Consider the following 27,691-nt stretch of genomic DNA (forward strand, 5'->3'; position numbering starts at 1 on the left):
TTAGAGCATTCTTGATGATAAGATTGTATTGAACAAATTTATGGGTATGCTAGATTTGGGGATTAAATGTTAGAGATTAATTACTAGTCATTTTTTTAAATGTCCTTGAATACTATTTGAGAAAGACCACTTCATGGATATGTGAATATTCTTGTCTAAACTACTTGTTGGATGCAGTTTGGTATTTAAGGTTGGAGAAAGAAATAATGGCAATGTATTGTATGCATTGAAGTAGCCAAAATAGGTTTATAGAAATGGTAGAAAATGAAATTTTTGGCTAACAGGAAAGTTAGCTTTTCGATTGCCTTCAATTATTGGGAGATGAGAAAATGGATGATCTTTCAGAAGTGTTTAAGTTGTATCCTAGAATAGATAAACATATTCATCTCATGACAACTATATTCAAAAAGCGTGTTACTCATATGGAGGCTATAAAGGAAAATATAATTAGAAAAATGTAACTAACACTGAAAACCATCAGTTTTTGAAGATTGTTTCCAAATAGCATCAAAAATACTTTCAATTTGTTAAGGAGAAATAATATTTAAAAAATTGCACTACAACAACTCTTTAATGTTTCTGCAATGAACAAGTTACAGGATAGAGTATTTGTGAATAGCTTGTCATGTCTTGTGACAACATTTTCACAAATAGGATAATGAAATATATAGATGTTGAAAATTCCCTTGATGAGGTTGCAAAATTATCTCCCTATGCCTATCAAGTACATGTCGTCAATAAGATTGTAGAGTTTTATTGCAAATAACTTGGAGATCCACTTTTGAACAAGAGTAGGGAACTCTATAATTGGTAAGAATGCCCTCCATTTTATATGTAAATTATCCTCCATGTTTATGCTTTATCTTACCAAAGAGGCTTTTTTTCATAATCAATATTTGAACTTTATAGCAAATAGGCTTGTCTCCAAGCCTTCACATATAAAACTCTACAATCTTATAAATGGAATTTTCCTCATAAACATGGAAAATAATTTTGCAACCTTTTGTAGTGCATCCTCAACATCTACATATGTCATGTTCCTATTTTTCAAAATCTTGTCACAAAATCTGACAAGCTATTGCCCCATGCTTGTTAAAATCTTGTCACAAAATTATGGTCTAGGTCATGGAATAGCTTCCGTCCAATCTTCCAATTGGATCAATATGAAGATATCATTTCCATTACGACTAGATACTGGGGCTCTAAGTTGCTAGACTATGTACTGGCTATGGAAATATTCTCCAGAAAACTATTTTGAAAGGACCCATCTACACTACCTCTCAATGATCTGCAATCCTCCTTTCTCATAAATATTTTTCAACAATGGCTTATATTCTTATTGAACCTTGAGGACAAGCTTATTTGGGTTCCATCTAAGGATGATAAGTACTCAATTAAGGAAGGTTATCCAGCTCTTCAACAAATTGAAAACAATAATAGTAAGAGTAGAGCATTTTTTTTTGTTGGAACCCCACTATCCTCCCTAAACAAGGTTGCTTCTCTTTGTTAGCACTCAAGAAGAAGATTCTAAAAAGTGATAGGCTTCCAAAGTTTGGCATTACAAATCCCTTTTATTGTGTCTTATGAAGGGAAGCATTAGAATCAATGGACCATCTATTTATTAATTGCAGATTTGCTTACTCCTGTTGGTTGTTTATTCTCAAGAAACTTAATGTGTCCATGCCCCTACCAAACAAGATATGGGATTTGTCTGAATCCTAGCCCCTGGTGTTCTCTTTCTCTACTTTCTCTTACCTTTGGAAATGTATACCTTCTTCAAGAAAGATGTCTCTTCTATTGACTAGGTATGTGATAAGCTAGAAGTCTCTATTTCGAAGATAGCTAACTCTAAGTTATCCAATGTCAAATGCAATCATTATTCTTCTCACTAGGACAATATGGCTTTAAAAGGATGGAAATACATTCTCCTACGAGTTGTTTTAGTTCCAAATTGGAAATACATTCATTCCAAAGACAATTCCATTATTAAATGACATCCCCCTTTTAGAGATTTTGTCAAAATCAATTTTGACAAAGCTTCAAGAGGTAATCCCAGTATCAACAAAGAAGTAGTTCTCAAGAGAAAAGTATAAATATTCAATACTTTCCCTTTGGAGGGGTTCAAGAGGGATATAAGAAGGTTATTTCTTGAAGAGGAGAAGTTTCTATGAGTTGAATAAGGTGTTCAAATGTTGAGGACAGTAGGAAGTGCTCAAAACCCCCAAAACCCTCATTTTATTGCATTATTGTTGTACGAATTTTTGGTGGCCTAAAAGCTCAAAAATATTTGAGTATGGATTGTGTGAAACAAATGTTCTTAAGGCTAGGTCTAATGAATCCCTAAGGGTAATAAGTTATTAGCCTTTTAAATCTAGGTGGAGGCCTAATTAGGTGCTCTTCTAGTAGCCTTTTTGTGAAGAAATACTTAGAATAATAACAAAGTTTATATCAAGTTCATAGAGGCCACTAAAAATATTTTTAAAAACCTAGAACAAGGGATGAACTCCTTGAGCTTCCTTTTAATTGCATCATATGTTAAGCATCACTATCACCTAATCCTTAGTGGCAAATTTGTAGAGCTCCTTGTATTTACCTTTGTCATTATTCTTCTTTTCAAGTGTGTTTTTCTTCAACTGGCATAAAGATTTGGTCAGGATGTGCATGAATTCCAATGCAAAATTGGAGTTATTCTACATCTTCTTGTCCAAGACAAAGTAATGCAGCAGTACCCAGTAGAAGTCTTCAAACAACAAGGAATGGTGGAAATGCTCAAATTCCCTCAACACCCAAGGTGAAGGGTCCTAGTGCCAAATACCTATCATAGGTATGGATGTGGTATTAATCGAAGGTTATCACAACCCCACAAGACAAGGTAACCTAATCACTAGGCCTACCCAAGTACCAAGCACCAAAAACTCAATATGCACTAGTAGATTCCCTCAGCCAAAAGAGGGATCAAACCCCAAAAACTAAATAAAAAGACTAGGGGTGTCCTACAATAACTATTATGGCTTATTTAGGTCCTAAAAAACATGAATCCATGATTCATTTCATCAAAGACGACTTATAGTATGAAGTTGCTTTGAAAAACCACTAAATTGGCTTATAGCCCTCCTAGAATGAGGAACATGTGTAAATTTGGAATCTTCCAAAGGAAATGGTGACTTGACTAGTGATTTGGATACCCTTTTTGATCTTATGAAAAATTCCAAAGCTCCCAAGCAATGATATGAATGGAGGTTGTTGTTGTTGCAACATTAGACCAGATTTGAAGGCCTAATTAGGACTCTGTTTGCACTGTAGGTACACTTTCTACAGATAGAAAATACAATCCAAAAATTAGTACATGTGTGGGCATGTAAATGAGACAAATTTCTATGACCTTAGCCTTTGGTGAACCCAAGAACTCAATCTAGAAGAATTGTTGTAAATGTTGATTTGGTGTACTCTTCATGAAGCACACCTAGGGATACGGTGGCAAACTCACCTCCTTGCATCTTCTAGAAAAAAAAATTGTAGAATATGAAAGTAAATTATTATACCTTGTATTCCACCAAATTTAATCAATTTCCCATGGTGGAATATGACAAAATAACCCAGCCCTAGCAAGTTGTTGATTTGTAGGCTGATTTCTGGGTTGTCGGCAATAAAAATTGAATAACTTTCAAACTATGAAGAGTTAAAACATGATACTTTTTGGAAAATGAAATAGATAAAATTTTCCAACTTTTAAATCCACTGAGACATCTCCAATAATCCGTACACATCGGTAACAAGGTTCGTAACATGTGTTTATGAAAGGAAAAAAACTGATTTTATTGCTTTCAATGCAAAAATTCCATATCTGTCCTATCACCTTCCTATAAGGGCTTATATAGGATGATTACAATGGTTATATGAGTGGTTTTAACCTAATATATTTTTGGGAGAGTATTTTACAAGTTTTAGCAACTTTTTAAGAAGTTGCTCAAAGTTGCTTTGACAACTTTTAGAGCAATTTTTGTATATTTTGCAATTTTGCATATCTAGTGACCAAAATTGGTCCTAACCTTATTTTTATGATCTTTAAAGTATTTTAACATGAAAAAAATATAAATACATATGCCTCATATCATTAATGACCAATAGTTAGACAATGGCTTATAAAATACCAATCTTGTAGGTATGGCCTTAAAATGAGATCCAATGTTAAATCTATTATTCCTAATGATGCAGAGCCCTCTATATTTACCTTCAAGGAATCCTAGTTCAACTCAAAGGCTTCACAATAGGCTGTAACACCCTCAAAGAACTAATTACATCTCAAAGACTTCAATAGAGAACCCTTACATTTAGGCGAGTAAGTCAATATCCCCATCCACACAGTCTAATTTCTATATCCAAATAAATTACTCATAAATTTCAAATATGAGATTTTCTTTCAAAACCCTTTGGAGGAATTTTCTAAAATTACTATTTCTCAAACATATTCCAAGATGAGTCAAATCCAATAAACAAATTAGAAGTTATGGTCTCTCTACCAAGACCCATATTTTTCGTCAAAAACTAGAAGTAAAACTAGTAACCCTACCTAGGGCATCAAATAACTTTTTCAAGAGAAGTCCAAATCATACCAAACCAGTTTTCACTCAATATTATATGAGTCTAGTTTTTGAAAATATAAGCCATCAATTTTTCCAATCCATAAATCATTCTATAATAATATATCTTTGACTGTAACTCCAATAAAGATCTATAAAAACTAGTCTTCACTCAAATACACATAACTTTTACAAGTATGAATCAAAAGGACCCAAAAAATTTTAAATGAAACATAATTCATATATCTTTCCAATGCATATAGATTTAGTTCCTGATTCATCATAATCTTCATGTACCAAACATTTCAATCTGACTATAGTCGGGCATCCTTAAATCTAAAAATAACAACTTTTGTCAAAACTTTCAAAACTTACTGAAATTAATTTATACCAAAAGCATGAGAAAGAGGATTCGTTACTATATATATCCATTACTAATTTATATAGTTTCTAGGCTGTGCATGGCTGTACAAGGCCTGGAAACAGAAACTAAATGCAAGAAACCAATCAAAATAACAAGTTTTGAATACTCAAATTTTCCAAATTGATATCCTCCTTCTCTCTCTCTCTCTCTCTCTCTCTCTCTCTCTCTCTCTCTCTCTCTCTCTCTCTCTCTCTCTCTTTCTTCTCTCTCTCTCTCTCTCTCTCTCTCTCTTTCTTCTCTCTCTCTCTCTCTGGAACGACCATTACAATTTTTTTATAGTAGTTTTGGTAGTTCACAACTTCCCAACCACTTTTTAAACCAACTTATTACATTCTTTTAGCCCTTTACAACATTATGCATTTGTTTTCACAACCTTTTGTGCACTTTATGCATTTTTCTATTACAATTTGTGTATAAGCCCAAACTAGATCACACCTATGACTCAAATGACTTTATATGGATACATATAGTTTCATTCACATATTAAATGACCATTTTGACATTATTGATCATATTAAGACCTGAGATTTGCTATCTGGATTTGATTGTGTGACCAATTTTTTACATCAACATTTCGGATCACACTCCATGATCCATCATCAGGATGCATACAAAAGAAGAGAAGGATCACAGAGTGTGATCCGAAATGTTGATGTAAAAAATTGGTCACACAATCAAATCCAGATAGCAAATCTCAGCATTGATGGATTGTGGAAATCTGATAGCTCTCATATTAAGACCTCCTTAGACAACTTTGACACCTTATTACAAATGGCTTTTCTAGCCTTTACATCTTGACTCAAAGGACTCAAATGAATTCAAATATCTCACATTAGAAATATTAGCCTCCTCATTTCTTGTATATTAGGTGCTTCTACACCACCTAAGCATGACTAAAGGCCATAAGGACCTTAGTTTGAAATATTTATGGTGTTGGTTGAAGGTAGAGTGGGTGCTCCTACACCACAAAGGAGCTATTGGCCCTAGAAATCTGGGTGGAGGCCTAATTAGGGGCTCTCCTTGTAGCTCTTTTTTGAAGAAATCTTGAAATCAGGTACAAATCCATTGTTGTTATCTATTCAAGCATAGTACAAGTGTTCCAATAACACCTTAGGATGTCATGAAAACCTTGGTTGGATTGGCGAGTGCTATGGTACCCTAGTAGACCTATAAAACCTTTGGAGGGATACTGTTCCTAGAAGAGTAATGGAGTGATGCTGCAAGTTTGGATTAGTTAACCTAGTGAGGAGGTTGGGCAAGGTCAAGGGATGTTCTAGGTAGCAAAAGATCCTATAGACCACATAGGTGTACAGAAAACACCAAATCCACATATAATATACAAGGTTGCATGGGGACGGGGGTACTTGGGGTACTTAGGGTACGGGTATGGGTACAACTATTTTTTATAATAGGGGACAAGGGTACTTGGGTATGTCAAACTTTATTTTTAATTATACTTTTATATTTATAGAAAACCTGAATTTATGAGTCATGACAATAATTTTTCAAATCAAGAACAGTGATAAAGTTTGCAAATATAATGTATTGATTTCAGTTTTAGATTTATTATATATTTGTAATAATAATTTATGATAAATGTTTACATGCATAAGATAGAAGGAAGGTTTAAATATGAACAAGAAGATCATAAATCATATCACAATGACATATTGCAAATGATAAATTTCTAGCTTTAACACTAATAAAGTTTATTGTTGATCAATATTGTATCAAAGTTTCAAATTGGTTAGGTATTGAATTAAGCTTGATAAACAAACAATAGAGAAGGAAAACTTTAAACATGAACAAGATCATAAATCATATGATGATGACATATTGGAAATGATAAACTTATGCTTAAGTAGTGACAAAGTTTATTGTTAATCAATATTCTATCAAAGTTTCGAATTGATTAGGTATTGAATTAAGCTTGATAAACAACGAGTTGATACACAAACAAAAAACCAAAAAAAAAAATCCAAAATCTCAATCAAGGTCCTTAGCTATGATGCTCTCCATCGAGTACCCGTTGCTTGGGATATATGTACCTGGTACTTGGGTACATGGGTACGAGTACTAGATGTGTCATACATAAAGGAACATATAATATATTATGATAACCAATAATGTCATACATGAACAAACATATAATATAAAATGATAACCAATAATTTCATACATTAACAAACACATAATATATTATGATAACCAATAATGTTGTACATGAACAAACATATCATATATTAACCAATAATGTCATAAGTCTAGTAATGTCATGCATCAAATAAATGTCATACATCAAATATAAAATGTCATATATAAATCAAATGTATATCAAATATGTCCACTGACATAAAATCCAACATATATGTATGTTGACGCCTATACATGTATGTTTATCAACTATATCTTGTCCTTCCCACAAGGGGAAGGAAATAAATCTCTAGAGGTCTTTGGTCATCGTGTGGAGGGAGATGATGGTGATGATGGAGTCTTCCTCACATGCTTGCTCGTCCTCTTGTTGAGGCTCTTCTCTAACTCAAGCTGATACAAAAAAAGTAGATATGAATCAATAATTATTATACATTGAAATCAAAAATATGTACACACAAAATTAATTATTTTCTTACCGCCATCATATAGTCACTCTACAAGTCCACCTCGAACGCTCATGGACAATCGAGTGTGACAAGACCCTACAACAATTCAATCAATATAATCACTTATAAATAACATTAGAAATTTTGATACTAACTATTATAAACAACAAGTAAAACTAAGAAAATTCTTTCATACCTCAATCAATGGCTGTGAACTAGCCATAGTTGCAGCCACTCCATGATCGACGGACTGTCGAAGATGAGGAGTCTCAGATGTCAAGAGTTGCATGTCATACAATACATGTTACATGTAACATGAAGCATGAAAAAAATATAATCAAATGAATTAATTTAAAATTAAACAAATGTACCTCTATGAAGCTCGTATCATGTCTAGGCTCGAAGTCTATAGTGAATGTTGATGGTTTTGTAGAGAATTGATGCACATGCATAAATTTTTTTGTCAATAATTTATATGATTACTTAATAAACATATGTATTAATTTAAATGATTAAATCAATACATACCTTTGGACTCGTTAACAGGACAAAAAAAGGGGCTGGGGGATCGCTACTAGGGCCACCAACACTCTAACCCTAAATTTTGAACAATGTCAATACATGCTACTTAATTAGTCATTCACTATACATATGAAATGTGACCAAATTAGTTTATTATAATTGTAATTTACCTGTGTGTCAATGCCAAATGTCTCATTCAGGAACTGATCAGTCACTAGCCCATCATCTGCACCATCTCCAGTATGACTGCCAAATGTGCATAAGGATCCACATGATGTGCACATGTGACCATGACGTGCAGAAGGCTCCTCCTCAACTAATGGACTCGTGCAATGAATGAGGGTCTGTGTCAAAGCACTAATAGTCCCTAGAGTGTTGGCCTCTACATGTTCCTTCACAATTGAAGGAATAGTCACATGCTCACCCTGTGGCTTGATCACAGGTGCCCTAATTACATTAGGGTCACGACATGCCCCCAACCTCTCAAATGATGACCCCCCACCTCTACTCTAAGATTCTAATATATCAAAATAATTGAGGATCTCACCAAGGACAAACTCACAATACAATTTCCTTAAGAAATACATTAGGACCTCATGATTATTGCAAGGAGGGGCATTAAAAACCATCCACCATCTATCCCAAATATTATTTCTAATACCATCATGTATGTACTAGTGGATGGGAAACTATTTAGTTACCTCTCTAACAGTATCTTATTCACCAAGCTTTCTAAATAATGCACAAATCCTCCCTTTTGGTATATCTTTTTTTTAACATCTTGATATGATAATTTATTTGCATAATATCTTTTTTGTTCATCCCTCTTAACCCACCAAATATCTAACTGACCACTAACAGAAGCTATGTGGGTCTTAATGGACTCGAGGGAGGATGCCAATGTCCACAAGCTTTCAACCTACCAATGAGTTCTTCTAATTCAGTTTTGCCTCTTTCTATTTCATTTATTATGTTTTCTTGTGTGCCAACAAGAGGTCTTTCAATTGGTGTAGGTTGCAGGATTTGTTGTTCTTGTTGTGGATGGTTTTGGTTTGGATCTTGTTGAGGGTTTTGGTTTTGATCTTCTTGGGGATTTTCTGGTTCATTATTCACATTTCCTAATAAGAAATCAATTGAGATCTAAATAAATAAATAAATTTTTTTTAAAAAATTTAAAAAATCTATAAAACAATACAAAAAACATATAAAACAATGCAAAAACAAGGTTAGACAACATACGACATGCTCATGATCTCAAACTTTGACGATGAGGAGGCATATTGACAAGGCGGGTATTGAAAACCTTAAATTTGTTGAAACGCATATGTGTTGTGAGGAGTAGTTGGAAAACAAAGTTAAAATGAATAGGTTGTAGGTTTGCAACCCATTTATAACAAATTGGGATTTTTAAAAGCATGTACGCGTTATGGCTTGGAATACCCAAGCCATAGCATGTGTGCGCTATTGAAAATTAGAAAAAAAAAAAAAAAAAAAGTGATGTCACCTTTCTAGTGCCACAACTTGGTGCACTTACCCCCCTCTTCAAGAAGATTTTTTTCCTTTACCAACTGGTCTTTTTTAGTTTCTTTTCTTTTCCACCTTATTACTTTTTGATACCAATTTTATCTTAAAATCATTACTAAGAGGTAAATCAAACTTTAAACTTAAATTGATTAGCCTATTCAGATTCCCATAATCCCAAAAAACATATTGATTTATATTGAAATCTACATCCTCTTGTAGTCTTGGGAGTAAATACGAAATTCGATGAAGTGATTAAAAGGTACAATAAAAAATTTCAAATGATAATTGATTCCATTCTCAATTTCAAATCATACTTTTCTTTGGAAAAATCTGCTCTATAATTCTAACTTTTTTAATCTAAATTATTTTCCAACCAATAAGAATAGCAACCAAATTACATTTCAATAATCAAAGTGAAAATTCTATCGAAATTGCATTTCAAAATAAATGAACAAGGCCACGACTATTAGATAGTCAGAGGATCACCAAATCTGATTTTATGATTTTTAAATGAATGTCATTTGCTGTCACATATTAAATCTGAAAATAGTTCTCCTACTCTTAAAATAGATCCATCAATTTGAACTCTTAAATCTGAAATTATTCCAAAAAAATCTGATTTTTCTCCCCCAAATCTGCTCTATTCTTTTTCTCACACAAACCAATGCCATGAAATATTAAACCATGGTAAATTTAATATCTACAATAATATTGGATATTGATCAACTAAAAATCTGCACTTAAATTAGATTTTTCGAAAAGGTTGTTCTAATGTTTGCAATCTAAATTGATATCTCACTTGCATAACCAGAATCTTTTATTGAATCCCAAGTTTAAAATAATTCTACAAACTATGGAAATCAAAGAGATTCACCACCAACTCTTCATACATAAGAAACATTAAAAATAATGGCTCATCCTGAATACCTGTAATGATCAAATGACCAATAACATATGAAATTACTTCGTAAATAGTACCTTTGAATGCCAAATCGATTCCAAAATCACAATATTTTTTGTTTATCTAACAAACTGTCGATAGGAGGAAAATTAACATTTTCATTTCTTGCACTTTCTTCTACCATCCAATTTCTTCTCTCAAAACCATCCTTCTACTACATCAGTTTTACCTGCTCTAATACCACTGTTAGGCACAAAAATCTGATATAATAAAAAATAATGGAAATCATTGTATTCTATTCAGCGAGATTCATTACATAAATAAAATAGCATAACTGCTATTTAATAACAATCAAAATAGAAATTTATAACCTAATTCTATAATCCTAATGATTAATACATTAACAAATGGTCCATAAGTTTTACCTTCACAAAGTGAAAGTATTTGTGATACAATTAGGCAACAATCTTAGCAAATTTATATTTTCACTTGTAATTACTTCTTTCTAATTAGTTGACTTTATAGCCACCATCTAAAGAATGTGTTTTTTCAATATCTTGACCATAAAATTAATACCTTTATCTATTCCAAAATATAACTTAGACACCTCTAAATGATCATCAATCTTTTCATCTCCCAACAATGAAAGGCTATTCAAAAGTGGAGTTTCAACCTTTCTAATAATTTCATTTTCTACTGCAACCTTAAATACCTTACTACCTTGAACAAGCAGTATTGATAAGAATACTCAAATATTGATTAGAGAATCCTGCACCATACACACAAAATTCCTTCATACAAAAACCTCTCAAATATTGATTAGAGAATCCTGCACCATACACACAAAATTCCTTCATACAAAAACCTCTCACCCTCTCGCATCTTATTAATTTGAATCATCATTATTGCCTAAAGATTCATTTGAAAAGATTGCCTATGATAGCATCAAAAAGAATCTAGATTTATCAACACTATCATGTTTGGAAAGGATTTCCAACAATTGAATTCAGGGAAATATATCGAAAGCTTTTCTTGTCTTGTAAAGACAAGAAAAGACGGAAGTATAAATTAAAATAAAATAAAATAATGATTTATTTACAAATCATAGACTTTTAATGCATTTTAGTCATATTAGCTAAAATGATGAAATTTCGCCATAGTAAGCAAAACATATATATTACTAAATAAATTTATACTACCAATATTGAAAATGGATATATATATATATATATATATATATATATGTATGTATGTATGTATGTATGTATGTATGTATGTATGTATGTATGTATGTATGTATGTATGTATGTATAATTTAAATAATTTTATATTTATTGCTAAAATATTCTTTTTATCATTTATATATGTATAAATATTGTGTATTAAATTAAGAAAGTTCTTTATTATAGGTAAAATAGGGTTTTGAGTTCCCACATTGTTTAGACATAGTGTCTAAGAAAATGAACAAACACGAATAAAAATAATTTTTAATACATTAGAATAAATATTTACATTTTCACATCTCTTTAAAATGTTTTGAAAAATAATAATAAGTATTTAATTTTGAGAAATCATTAAATATTTATTATTAATAAATTTTCTTATAAATCTCATATATCCAAATCCACTCCTATAAGACTCAAATTATATGGACCAATCAAGTGGAAGAGAATTAATTTTAGCAAAAAAAAATTTTAAATTACTCACATATAAACATTGCAAATTTTAAAACTTTAATAATAAAATAAAAATTAATTTTAGCAAAAAAAAATTTTTAATTACTCATATAAACATTGCAAATTTTAAAACTTTAATAATAAAATAAAAAAACTTGTATCTAATTGGTAGAAATTGAAATGATTAATCACTATTTAAACTTTTAGTATTTTACCCTACTGAAAATACAATAAAAGTACTTGTAAGCTTTATAAAGATTCATAAATATTGAAGAAAAAAATTACACTACAATTTATCTCAAAATTTAACTACAAATAAGCTACCTCACTATAAAAAATCTAAAATTTCTAATCAACAATAAATATCTTATTATTAGTTTTAATTTAAAAAAATCATAGTATTAGTTTTAATTTTAAAAAATCATAAGAAATAAACATTTAATAATAATAATCGCTTATTACCATACATAATTATTACGCTATAAGCGTTCCCTATTTGAATAGGAGCTCAATTTGACATCCAACGGTTCACAACCATGGAGAGCAAATAACTACCATTGGAACGCTTTGAACCGTAGATCTTTTTAATTTTTCACTGTTCACCAAAAAGAATACTTTTACAAAAGAATACTTTTACAAAAGAATGCTTGAGTAATAATAACTCATTCTTCTCGAAAACATAATCATGTCACTTTCTATAGAGCTGTGCCCCGGCCCACATAACAGGCCATTTCCGTTCAGAGTGTTTAGTTTTCGTCCCCAACATTTATTCACTGTTTGATTTGGTAAGCGAAGCATTGGAGTAATTGAGCATGTCTTTTCAAGCATTTAAGCGGTGATGAATATCGATTCAGGGTAAGAAGCCAAAAAAAATGAAAATGAAAACAAAGTCAATATTTCCCCCCAATTTTCTTATCATTATGACGGTGTTTCAACAATGAACAATAACAGCATTGATGGTAATCTCTACACTTATATATACACATTTTGGAATAGGGTATTGACATCCATCAAGGAATGGCAAAAGGCAACTACTATCAGATTTTATAATTGGCAATATTTTGATAAACATATATGCAAAATATGGAAACATAAACGCCGTACATGAACTGCATGACCAGACGCCTTAAAGAAATGTGGTTATTATATTGGAACGCTTTGAGTACAGGATACGCATAAGATGCATTTGTTAAAAGGGATTAAAAAAAAATTCAACCAACGTCCCAGCCCATATGAAAATGGGAGCTTTAGAGAACGCTATGGACATCCATCACATTAACTTCGTCCTATGTTGCATTTGAAACTGCCCTAGTAGACATGAATGCAAAATATGTTATCTTTGACAGGGCATGTAAAGTATTTGGGGGAATGTAAAGACAATTTTTTTGGCGCTGGAGTCAATATACGCGGCAGGACACAGCTCATACGAAGAGGTCATACCTCTTGTCAAGTCAGCTAGTGCCAACATTAATTTCAGCTCTACTTTTTAAAATGGATGAGAACTTTTCGCAGATTTCACCATTAGCCTACCATTTATTCCGAACGCTGCGCCTACTATTTCGGAAGCTTTTGGCTGCCTCAAAGTGAATGCTAGGTTTCTACGGCTCTAGGTACATCTACATTTTCTTATTCTAGTCAATGCACACAGCCGTATCACTAAGCCGGGTCACTCTAAATACTTTCCATAGCAGTGACACAATGTGGCTATGCTAATTGTCGCCACTAGAACATTCCTGTGGACTTGTGGCAAACCGATCGCCCATATCCTGATCGAAGTTATTGCTTCACCAATTTACAGTTATTGCAGTCTGACTGAGAGATATTACTGTATACCTGCAACGTCTTCCAGACCGCCTTTAAATAGAGCCGAGCACCCATACATTATTGCAGGACTATGCATTGGAAATACACACTACGCAGAGAACAAAGTCTACCACAACAGTAGGAGCGTTCTTCCAGGTTAGTGTCATTGTTCTCCATAGGCCCTTCAGGACCATTGATGCTTTCCAGTTAATTTAGATTAATCTAGTGGTTCTGTCAACCATCAGAGGATTTTGTTTACTTTTTTGAATAGAATTTTCCAAAGGGTGTTTTTGGTTTTCATCGTTTTGTTTAATTGAAGCAAATCAACCATTTGCTTGGCATAAGAAATCTTGTTGAAATTGTCCAGTCAATGTTGTGTTGGCGGATTTTCCAGCCATTCCCTTTTAATAGCATTTGAGCCGCGTCTTCATGTCCTCTGCCTGGTCTTTCTTCCACTCTTTTGATTTATATCTCAACTATTTCAGCGCCTGATTTTACTGTTGCACCGTATGTTGAACAACATCTTGCAATGTTTATATGATATAAACATCATATAATTAAAATACGTGGATCAATTTGGGGAAGCTGCAACGGTCAAGTTTGCTCTGATTCATTTATGAAGGTGCAGGTTGCGCTTCAGCAGAACCAACGTTGATTGTTTCAATATCAACGTTTCATTTGTGCCTCCCCTTCTATTGGCGGAACGCAATTGGTCGTTTGTCTACCATCGATAATTTAGCATTTCCTGGTGTTAGGGTTTCCTGACATTAGGGTCACTGAAAAATTATATGTAGGCTCAAATATTAGAGTACAATATGATATTTTATTTTTAAAAGCACAATTATGATATTTTATTTTTAAAAGCACAATTTTTCGGTTTAAAATTTTGAAATGCAATGTTGACTTTAGATTGATGATTTATTTTAAGCTATTATTTTTTATTATAAATTTTGATTCATTCTTTTAGTAGTTTATTTTGTTCTTCTTCACAATTGTTTTGTTATATGTCAAGATTATAATGGATTGGATTTAATGTAAATGTTAAATTAGTTGTAATTTATCTAAGATATTTTATAAACACGAAAGTAGTATTGGATAAATATTATAAATGTTATAGCTTAATGCTCAAATCTATGAATTAAAATTTTCATAAGTCAAATGGTATACTAAGATAAAATTAGGATAATTTATATGTATATTAAGGTAAATTTTAATCATTATTTACTTCAAATTTATTTTCCATAAATGTTTACATATAAACATAGTATTACTAGCTTACACTTTAATGTTCTTACTTAATTTATGATATAAATATTATTTGTGTTTTTTTTGTTATTTCTCAATTTCATAGTTATTTATTCATTATAGATATTCAAGAAAAATTATTCCCAAATAAATAGCCAATGAATAGGATGTACATAATGGGTAGTATAGTGATTAGAGTTAGTCTTTCACTATGGTTAGAGCTAATTTCATACTTGCTTGCTTTAATGAAGTAGTAGATGAGTTCTACAATGTTATTCAACCTAGTTGTCTATACAAAATCTCAGGTGGTCGCATCAAAGTAAGCAATACAAAATATAGTAGCTCACAAAATCCATATGAAATACACCTCGTATGCACATCGACAATATCTCCATCCACTTGTCTAGACTCTACAATATCACACCATAGTTTCCACTTTAGGAGCATAGATTCAATAGACACATTTCTTGTTAACTCTCTTGTAGATGACATTGGCGTACTTGTATCTTTCACGCCTGCAACAACCATACAAAAGAGAAATAATATTTTGACCAAGAACTATACAACCACAATCAAAGATATCTCAAATCATACCATAGAAGTAATGTTATGGGGTTGCCATTGTGAGGCCAAAGGGGAGAAAATATTTGATTTGTTCCTACAGCCAACCCCAACTGTTATTTTAATCAAATTTGCACGTTTAGATTCATGGAACAGAAAAAAAAACTTTATACTACCTTCTCAACATTCGTTAAAATCAATCCAAACCTTCTTGAAGCCTTTGCATTACAACTTTGGTATGCAAGTGAAGGAAATGACCACCCTTCAGTACCCTTGTGAAAAGGCCATATTCCCCAACACACCTTTCACAATCCAATAAAAATATGCTCTATTGAAAAACAAGGGATTCCAACCACACAACCTATTTTTGTAAAAGCTACTATTACCAAATTGCACTTGGATAACTTTTACTACCTTTCTTGTCCACTAGTAGTGGACAAAAAGAAATGTAAGAAAAAAATTGTTCATACTTCAACCAACAAATTTTGGTGCCCTAAGTGTTGCACAGAGTTATCTACCTTTGATTACAGCTATATGCTCAAGATGGACTTACAAGATGAGACAGGTGATTTGTTGAATACTACTACATTTGAAAGACCAATAAATGATTTGGTAAGGATACCAGTAGAAGACTTGCAACTTCTTCTAGCAGAACCTAATGCTGCAACAAACATATTGGAGAACATCATCAATAAATAGATTCTCTTCCAACTTAGCATCAACATGAATCACTTTAGAGGAGAAGAAACAAAGAGTGTTGTTGTTATAGCACTAAGGCATGCATAGTGTTTACAAATAGAGATCTCTAATTGTAGCAACAAATACTTCTTTTATTGTTTCTCCTATATTTCTATATTTAGTTGTTTTCCACAAGTGTATAAAAACACATGTAGTGAGGTTCCCTCTCATTTCGTGCTATTATGTATTTACTTTTCACTTCCCAATTAAAGTACAATTCTACCATACCCTTTTGTTCTATGATACACCTTCAATATTTTTTACTTATCTTTGTTCCAAACCAAGAATATCATTACTTGTCAATTTTCTCTTTCTATAGAATATAACGAATTAAAAGAAAACATTGAAAAATGGGCCTATTATGTTCATACCATAATAATGTCCATCCTATTTACTATTTTAATAGGAAAACGTGCACTCGATTTGAAGTGGAAACACATTGACCATTATTTTTTATTATTTCTACCTTCACACTATCAAACTTCCTAATTCTGATAATGCTAATCGCAGGAATACCTAATCTCTCTTTCTAGGTATACAATTAGAGATGGACATATGCAATGCTACAATTCAAGAGAAACATGCTCAAAGTAATCAAAAGAGACGAGCAAGGTACCAAGCAACAAAGGACACAATCAACAAGAAAAGACGAGAAAGTCGCAACAAGTTTATTGATGGAACACCCAGTTCCACCAAACCTACTTGCCCCATGTCATACCATGTACAAGAATGCAGTAATCAGTTATAAAATCCTACACAACTAAACCAACAAGAGAAAATAAAGTTATCGCATTTCTCTGAGAATTATTACAGAGCTAGAGCTAATTTTCATAACAAATTGGATAACCTTTCCAAAATTTCCACATGCTTGGTCTGCATGGAAAGATACCTAGGAATAAAAATAAAGAAATTGAATGGATTGACCGCTTGCTATAGATGCACATTAGAAAGGAATGGCAATTGATTCTCAGAATGGAATAATATAAACCCTAGTGAACAACCACATTGTTTACAAATACTCAGTCAAGTTGAGGAGATGTTGATAGCAAGAATAAGCCCTATCCTTCAAGTTACTTATGCAACAGGTGGGCAACTAAAATATAGTGGTCATACTATATGTTTTCCTCAAGATATTTCTACAATAGAAACACTTTTGCCAAGGACCATAGATGACTTGGACATAATTATTGTCAACAAAGAAAACATAGACCATAAAAATATAGTTTCATGGTAAGTAGAGATCATGTCTATGCAGCACTAAACTACAAAATATCCAATGATCCATATTACAGAGACGTACAGGTAGATGGTTCTACACTGGCATCCTTGCCCATACAGTCCACTGACATTTCAAACCTTCTATACTCAACAACACTAACTCCACTCCAGAATCAAAGCTTGATGACTGAAAGTGAAGCAATGATAGAAGATCCAATAGAGGAAATCATGCACAACAATTCATTTGTGCCAGACCTACCCAATGCATGTAGAGAAATGGAAGAAGTTAGATCTTTACTACAATTAGGAGAAGGACGACCAAGTCCAACCATACAATGGCCAAATGTTTCTACATCTCCCATCAATGAATACACAACTGGAGGATTGTTTGCAATGACATTTCCATGTCTATTTCCACAAGGGAAGGCGACATTCAAACAACATCATATAAAAGATGTCAAGCTACATGAATATGCTAGCCACCTTATCTGATACCATGATAACAGGTTTGGCTAGCACCCTCGATTTAGGTACTTCATTCTTAATATCATAATGTGACATCAAAGCCAGGCCACATCATCAGTATTTTTTCGTAAGCAACTTGATGGTTCCATGCTAGCATCAATTGAAGACCTGTGCCAAAGATTAAAGGACTTGCCTGATGAAAAGCTTGTCGACCAGCTCATGCGATTCAACTCATCAATTCGTGGCACGCACCCATTCTAGAGTCAACAAAGAGGAGATCTTATTGACATGGTTGTTCAAATAGGTTGTCCAACTTTCTTTTTCACTCTTAGTGTAGCAGACACCAAATGGCCAGACTTGCACATGACCATGCCATCCACTACGCTAGCAAACCCCAGTGCAGCAACTATGTGGAGGATACAAAACATTATTCAAAATCCACATCTTGCAACATTGTACATGCACCATAGATTTACAACATTTCGTGAGGAAGTCTTAGACAAGCTTCTCCATGCAACATATCACCAGTACAGGTAAAGCTCTACTACACTTCCAACTTGATTAATTTTGTTAGGCCCTTGTAGTTCTTAACAATGTTATATACTATCAGGTACGAATGGCAACACAAGGGATTTGCACATATCCACAGGTTCATCTAGCTACGGCAAGCACCAGAAATTAGCAACTTACAATGGGATGACAACCAGTCCATACAAAATGCACTTGATTTCATCGATAGATATGTATCTACATGGAACCCATGAAGTCTACATTTGTGCAACCAAAAAATACATCGATCTCTTCTTGATGACCCTACATGTTGATACAAAGCCCCTTAGAGTACACAAGAAATTTTAGAGCTTTCTTTGGCCACAAATGGTCACCCAACCACACCCCTGCTCGTAATGATGATCGTCTAAACCTTCACAATCTAGAAATTCTATCCATTTGGAGGGCCAATGTAGATTTCCAGCCCATCCTTTCAATTGACGCAATACTCGAATACATTGCAAACTATGCAGCAAAGGTTGAGAAGAAGTCAGAAACGTATCACTCCATGTTGACCTGCATCTCAACCAAACTAAACTCTAAAAAGCCAACCCCAATCGATTTTCAAAAAATTCTTATGGAAAATCTTGTTGATCGAGATATTGGTGCCGAAGAAACTAGCCATCTCTTGCTAAAATTACCACTCTCCATATGTAGTAGGACATTTGTATCTTTTAATGTCAATCAACAAAACCTCCAACATGTACCAATTGAACCCCTCAAAGAGCCAACATACCCAAACAAAATTGAGGCTTACATCTCATGGCCTATACATTTAGAGAATACTTCACTTATCGAAGTAACTCAAAAATGGACCTTCAAGAATAGTCGAAAATAAATGCAATGGAAACAATGTGCCACTAATGCAATTGTCTGTGTCAACCCACGCTACATAGCCATCCCTACAAAGGAAGACAAAAATTATGAATCCTTTTGTTGGACTAAATTACTTCTATACAAACCATTCTGCAACATTCTGACAGATATAGGTGCATCAACTGAGGAAATTTAACACAATTGGGAAACTTATGCAGGACAATACAAACCTTGGCATGTATGCAAAAATGGTCAAGAACCAATACAAGCAAATAAAGTTGCTAGCCCAGAAGATCATGAAAGTATGATACCAAATATTATTCCAAATGATTGGCAGGACTTTACCCAGGCTTGCCTATCCACTTAAATGACCTAAACATGCTAGGAAGTTGTGATTTTAATTTGAACAATAATTGGGAGGATCAAGAATTGAGCACTCTCCAAAGAAAAATAGCTACAACATTCATACAATCAAATTGCCTTACATTTCATGCCCCTCAAATACCTATTCCCCTACAACAAAATGTATTGTCAACAGCACAAAATAAGACACAGAATATTATTGTAGAGCATTTACATTCCACCACTCAACAATTACCTCTAAAGCTTATTGTTCAGGGAACAGAAGGCACAGGAAAGTCAAATCTCATAAAAAGTGTTAGATACACAATGGTCAACTCAATGCCACATGGGCAGTCACCAATGTTATTACTAGCACCTACAGGTGTAGCAGCATTCAACATTCAAGCATCAACAATTCATTTTGCTCTTCGAATGCCAATCAAGGAAATGGCACCTCTGCAAGGACAAGCACTTGCTAGCTTCCAAGAGAGCATGTACTTCATTCACTATATTCTAATAGATAAAATGAGTTTTATTGGACCAAAGTTACTAGAAAAAATTGACATGAGATTGCGACAACCATTCCCTACTCAGAACCACAGTCCCTTCAAGGGATGCTCTATTGTTCTATTTGGTGACCTGGGACAACTACCACTAGTCAAAGACATACCTATGTATGCCTCTAGCTCCTATGGTGGCGCACTATGGCATAGCTTCCAAACTATTGTTATATTAGATAAAATATTTCGACAAAGTGGAGACAGTATAGTTCAATTGTAGTTTCGTGAACTCCTATCAAATTTATGAAATGCAACACCAATATTTTTAGATTGGAGGCTTCTAATGTCAAGATTAGGCTCCACAATTAGCTTAGAAGAGAACACCCTCTTTTCGTCATCCATACATCTTTTCTCCACAAATCAACAGGTACTACTACATAACAAATGCATGCTACACTCTTTGGCAAAACCAGTTGCCCTTTTTGATGCTGAAAAACTTAAAGGTTTAGCATGTTCAAATCCATATGAAGAACAACTTCAATCAAGAATCCTCTTATGCACTAACCAAAAGGTCATGCTCTATGCAAACTTATGGGTCGAAACTGGACTTGTCAATGGCGCACTTGGACAAGTCAAAAAAATAGTCTATAATACTAGTGAAAAGCCACCTCAACTCCCTTTAGTTGTAATTATTGACTTTCCAAACTACATTGGGCCACCCTAGGACCATAACAACCCACAAAATATTCCAGTTCTACTAATAAGTCGTGGCATTCATAGACAAATACATTTAAAAATGGCATGGGCCCTAACAATACACAAGTCACAAGGACTTACACTACAAAGAGCGACAATCGACATTGGCAAAACTGACCGCCAAGGGCTAACATTCACAGCAATATCAAGAGTACGTGAACTTAAAAACCTCCGCATTCAACCCACATTCACATTTGAAAGATATGCACGGATGCAACAAAACCCATTTGTTGCACGAAGGAAAGAAGAGGAGATGCACCTTCAAACATTATCAAATACAAGTCCTCCAACAATATCAAATTTGAAACAACTACTACAGGTAAGCTTGAATTACTTTTTCGATACATATATTACAAATTAGAGTCTACAAAGTCAAAGCTGATAAAAATTTTGTAATCTATGCACGTGTAAATGACATTGCATACACACACACAAAAAGGACCAGACACAGGATGGACTAGGAAATCAAAGGTCACTGAAGAGTCTTGCACATTAATATTTGCTACTTTCCCTCTCCTGCCTAATTATCTAGGTGCTTGTTGATTATCAAACATATTGTATTAAATGTGAAGAACAAATAAAATGTCTCGTTTGTGTTAGTTAAGCAAAAAAATTTACACAAAAAATACCGCGTACCTATTGCACACTAAGGTGCGAATGCTAGTTTTAACAAGGACGCAAAGCGTCTAGTTCCTGCCGTCATGTATTTTGAATTGGAGGCTGTAGTGTTCAGGTGAAATAACTTGTTCATTTTGCTAGTTATTATTGTTTGATTTTCTTGTATTTGTTTTATTTGACTAAGTGAGTGAGGCAATAAGACTACAGACTTAACTTTTCCTACTACAAAATACAATAGTTGATTTGTCATATTTTTAGAATCAAATTTGCTGAGAACAATTTTGAAGGTCTTAATTCTAGATAACTTTGGACAACTTGAGAGTTGAATAAAAATTTATAAATCAATAGAACAATTCAGAAGATATTTTACAATAATGATTCATTGCTATTTGGAGGAGCGTTTGTTATCATAAAAGTGTTGAAGAAAATATAAGTATGCTAAATCTTGTTTCCATAATTTGAATACATAATCTTTTATGCATTATCTCAAAATAGAACTGATGATTAATTTTTATTTTCAATCACATTATTTACATTGAGACAATGATAACAACATTTTCTAAAGTTAAGAAAGAAGCATTTGCATTATATTCATTCATATGCATGACAACACTAAAATTTATGTTCACATATGACATATGACGATAGGAAGTAGTTGTTCCATTTTTTTAATTTACTTCATGGCATATAAAGTAATTTTATAGCTTCGATGCTATAGAGGGTGACAAAGAAGTGAAAGCTGACTAACAATTTAGAAATGTCTGAAAATAAGGTACATAGTTGTAGACATATTTGGTTTAGTATTCAACGTAAGCTATTGATAGAATATTGTCTGTAAGCATATGTACAACATAGCATTTTGGTTTATGATGGCTCAATGGACTTTGTAGCAAAGGTTCTTGTAATAAAGTATTCTGTAGTTTTTTTATTCCTCTTTTGCCTGCAATGTCAACAAAAGAATTACGTTAGATATTTGTTATTGATACATGAAACATTTGTGCAATAATTCATGTTGTTAGTGTTTTTTTTAAAGTATTTGTAAGCTCACCTTTTCACTTGTTTGAGTGGTTTGAAGCAAGTTGACATGTGTAATTGCATTGGCTTGGGTCAGTGTGAAAGTTGCTTGAATGCAAAGGTCTCTTAGCATGAATACAACTTTGGATTTTTGCTGCATATATTCATGATACTTGATGTTGCAGAGTGCTGGGATTAATTGGTCAACCATCATGTTGTCAATGAAGCACTGGATTGGTTGTTTATTTTCACTAAAAAGCAATGTCTTGAGGTGTAACTTGTGCACATAGTTGACATCTTGCTTGCATCCAATACAGTGTGCAGTTTCTTCTTCGAGGATTCCATATCCTTCAAATTTGTGCTGGTAGTGTGGACAAAATGCTCCAAATGGATTGGAGAATGGATTTGCAATCTTCAATTTCCCATTGACCTGTTTCAAAGTACAGTTTCTAAGTGTCAATTACATTTTATAGCAACAATTGTTTACATTTCAACAATGATTTTCTTTTACCTCTCTAGTTTTCTGCATTATGTCATGTAACATTTGCAATGTCATTTTGTCATTTAGCTTGCAAATAAATGTGGATAGGCCTGTTCGAAGTGTTTTTTTGCAGTCTGTCCTTCTTACAATGTTTCTAAAAAGCCATGTTGGTGTTTCATTTCGAGCAAGATGTTCTTCTCCTGAGATGTAGTGCTGAATAAAATTTGGATGGATTTCCAACTGCGTAGAATATACAGATAGACTTTAAAATATTGAATTGAATATTTCCATAATAAATAGTGCACTAATTTGAAAAAGTACAATTGGAGAAGTAATTTGTATTAATTGTTACCTGTGCCCTGTCTTCCTCAGAATGACCATCCTTTATTTCTAGAATGTTGAGGTTGCCTTGCTTTTGTGCTGCAATGACCAATGCACCTATTGTTCCAATAAGGTAGTTGCTTGTGCTATTTAACAGGTTCCTTATTGTAGTGTTGGGGATGAAATTGTAGTCATTGCATATGCGATTGATTGTTTCAACAATGCTTGTTTCATTTAGTACAAGAATGCAATCACAATCACCTCTATCATAGTCTGATTTTGATTGAATTTCAAATCCACTTATAGAGACACCCATGCCCGGGATTATTTTGTCCTCATATTGGTGGATTAAGTTTTTAGTAACAGTCACTGTTATTGTCATCTTTGCTTTAGGATCTGTTAGGTCTACCCGTAGCACTTCTCGTGTTTTGTTGACTTTGTCAAGGTTGACTTTGTAGACAACTAAGACATCTCCTTCAAATGTGTTGCCTCCTTTTCTTGCATTCAAGTCTTCTATAGAAATGCAGCCAGCTGTTTTCAGTTTTGTCCTACATTGGTACGTATGTTAGTGTATTTTTCGTCTGAATATGAAACTAAAAAATTGTTAAAAGAAAATATAGGTTACCTTTTTGTAGATTGTTCTTGTCTAATTTGTGTACCTTTCCTGCTCTTTTGTTTGCGTCCATTGATTTGTCTGCATAAATTGTGGGTAGAAAAAAATTGTTTAGTGCATCAAATTCTTTGATACTATGTAGATATTTTGTAATTTGTATAATGTGGTTATTGAATCTCAAAGTTTCATGTTAATACAGTAATTACTAAACTACTTTGTCTTAAATTGTTTACCATGGAATATTCTAACTTGTTTTCGTTTTAAACATTGCAATATTGCATATTTTGTTTGTTGTACTACATTGTTTTTTTGGCAACAAGAAATGAGAAAAGGAATTGTTATGTTGTCTAGTTATGTGAGTTTGATGTGATTATGTGGAGTAGATAGTTGTTGGTGATAAATGTATTTGGAGAAATGTAGGATGTTGTTGGGTGAATTTTCAGTAATTTTGGTCATGTTGGGAAAAGTTGTCATTTGTCGGATGGATTTTTAATATTGTTGATAGGTGATCAGTCCAGTATGCTTCTGATTTGTAAATATTGCATATATTTGTAGTTATGTTGGACCAAATATGATCAATAAGTGGAGTGTTCATATTGTTTGTATCTTGTAAGAGAAATTTAAGTTTGTGGTGTTGCATGTAATTGTTAAGAGTTTTAGCTCGGTTGTTTGTTGTTTGCATATTTATATTGAAATCTCCTAATATGTACAATATGTTATTTTGTTCTATGTTGTTTAGTACATAATTTAGAGCTCTTTGTATCTCATCTATATTGGAGTTTGGCCTTGCATATAAGTTGATTATATTAATTTTATTCTTGAAGCTTGTTATTATTATTCTTTGTATTTCTACATTTTCTGTAATGTGTTCACTGATCTTGGTTGCTAATAATCCTTTTCTTGTTAAAGTTAGTAAACCATGGATACCATGAATGGAAAAGTAGTTGTATGTGTCAGTAAAAGGTTTCGAGGCATCAATTTTTCTATTGGCTTCCTGTAGGCATAAGATGTCAGAAGAGACGATGTCATAGTCAGTTGAGAGGTCAAGTAAATGTGCATGGTATCCACGAGTGTTTAGTGAGCAAATGGTCAAATGCTGTAATGATTCCAAGCATATGTCATGATTTTGAAGTTTCCACTGTGCGATTGTACTTAGCCTTTCCATTTCTCTAATTATTTTTTGCTTGACTTTGAAATTTTTGGTTGTAAGAGGCTTCACGAAGTATAAGTGATCAATTGTTCTTGTTCGTGAAAGTGCTGTATATGTGAGCCCGTGATTTTTCACTCTTGTTGGGTCAAAAGCAAGCACGTCCATTGTTAGTCCTTGAGATCGATGGATAGTACGAGCACATGCGAGTTGAATTGAAAATTGTTTTTGTATGGTTATTTTTTTATTTGTAGTTGTTTTAAGGATTGGTCTTGAAATGCGTAGAATTGGTACCCAATCTTCTTCAATTTCATCATTGTAGTATGTAATATACTTTGTTTTTTGTTGGTGGCCTATGTTTGCATCATTAAATTTGATCCATACAATGTCGTGCTCATTATTTTTAGTGTATAATTTGAAAATTTCGTCAGAGCCATTGACAATACCATCTTGTGTGTTGTAGTTTCCTGAATAAATTTCTATGAGCACTCCTTCCTTCACATTTATTTCAGTAGGAAGGCATGTTGTATGAGCATAAAGTCGTAATGCATTGTAGTTTTCCTCAAAATCATCAATTGCTCTTAGTGTAATTATATTTCCAGGCATACTTGATAACATATTCTTGTTGTGTTTATCCACATCCGATCTCCTAAAGTATAGGAAAGGAAGAGTGGGGTCAGTTGGTATGGGTTTTATGCAGTGGTCATTAAGGTATTCTATGTCTTCTATTGTTTTTTCACCTATACGGATTCTGTTTAGAATGTGAACAAATGTGGTGTCTTTTTGACGCATTGTATTTCTCAAAGAGAAACACTTTATATTGTCGTTCCAGAAATTGTAAGGCATCAAGTCTTTTCCTGTTGGTTTGATTTCAAAGACATTTGAATCTAGAACTGGTAATGCCTGGTATAGGTCACCACAGAAGATTGTGTCTAATCCTCCAAAATAAATAGTAAGTTTTTGCATGATGTCACGCAAACGTAAGTCAATGTATCTCAAGAAAGAGGATCCCACTAAAGATATCTCATCTATGAGTAGGATTCGAAGCTGACAGTAATGCTTAGACATTTTGTCAAGTGTATCACTATTTAGAGGGATAAATTCGGACTTATTGAATGGTATGTGTAATGCAGAATGTATTGTAACACCGCCAATGTTGTAGGCAGCTTTTCCTATATATGCAGCTATCAATCCCTTTGGTTTGTCAGGGTCGTCATTGATGTCATTACTATATAGATGTAGCAGTGCATGGTAAATAGCTTTAGCTGTAAATGTTTTGCCAGTGCCAGCACCACCTGTGAGGAAAAGGTGTATTGGTGTGACCCTATCTTTTTGTTTCTTGGTTATGATGTCTTTAACTATCATTTGTTGCTCAATATTGAGTGTTCGACGCAAGTTGAAGTAGTCAATGTTATTCATTATCTGTGGGTGTTTGGCTATGTCAAATCCAACATTTGATGATGTATACAAGTTTTTATATGAATTTGTTGGAATGTCTGTTGATACGTCATAAGCTTCATGTATTATGTCATTTTTTCCTTTTTCTTTGTTTTGTTTACTGGAGTCTTTGAGCTGTAGTTCATTTTCCTCTTCTTCAATGTTTCCCCATTTGCTATTCATATTATAACAAAATTTTGCACGATTTCTTATAATTGTTTCTTCATGGTATGCATATGCTAATTGCCAAGAGCTAAAATTTTCAAAGATTGTTTGAATACTTATTATAAATGGAACATATAATAGGACTTGTTCTCTATAGTAGTTTTCTGGATCAATGTGGATGTTGCAATTCATAAAACGTATTATAGCAAAAAAAAATTTCTTTCTAGTAAAATGTTTAGTTCCATTATATTCTGAAACAAATTTGGCAAAGCATATGTGGTTTAGAGTTTCTGAACGGTTAACATAGTAATGTAGTGAAGATTTTGCCATTATATTCTCATATTCATCTGGCTCTTCTCTCAACTCTTTTGAAGATTTAGGAACAAAAATCTGCTCATCATCAAGTCTTGTGTCAATGAATATACATCTTCGGGAACTTTGATTGAGTGGCATTGAGAGGACTAAATGTGCAGCTTGTTGTGTTGACATCTGTTGCAAGTTTAGTAAAGCATTTCCTAGTTTTTTTATCATGTGAAGTGCATCTATATTATTTCTTTGGTGGTCTTTTTGAATCTATTTGAATGCATTTGTCATTGATTTGTCTACTTTTGCCATATATGAGCTGCAATACATAGCTACGGCATATGCATTTAGTACAAATTGTGCATCTGTATT

The 27,691-nt window shown here is 33.2% G+C and overlaps 1 protein-coding gene across 1 annotated transcript; it reads right to left on the reverse strand.

Moving 5' to 3' along the window:
- Nucleotides 1-24,202: 24,202 nt before the first annotated feature.
- Nucleotides 24,203-27,034, reverse strand: LOC149539819 (ATP-dependent DNA helicase PIF1-like). Its single transcript, XM_089802618.1, has 2 exons — nucleotides 25,799-27,034; nucleotides 24,203-24,235 (listed from the first exon to the last, which is right to left on the reverse strand). Exons 1-2 carry the CDS (start codon nucleotides 27,032-27,034, stop codon nucleotides 24,203-24,205), a joined length of 1,269 nt encoding a protein of 422 aa, XP_089658744.1.
- Between the last annotated feature and the right edge of the window lie 657 nt (nucleotides 27,035-27,691).

The sequence above is a fragment of the Cupressus sempervirens genome, chromosome 9 (genome assembly GCF_028749045.1).
Source record: "Cupressus sempervirens isolate cs-2001-9-10 chromosome 9, ASM2874904v1, whole genome shotgun sequence".
Lineage (NCBI taxonomy): Eukaryota > Viridiplantae > Streptophyta > Pinopsida > Cupressales > Cupressaceae > Cupressus > Cupressus sempervirens.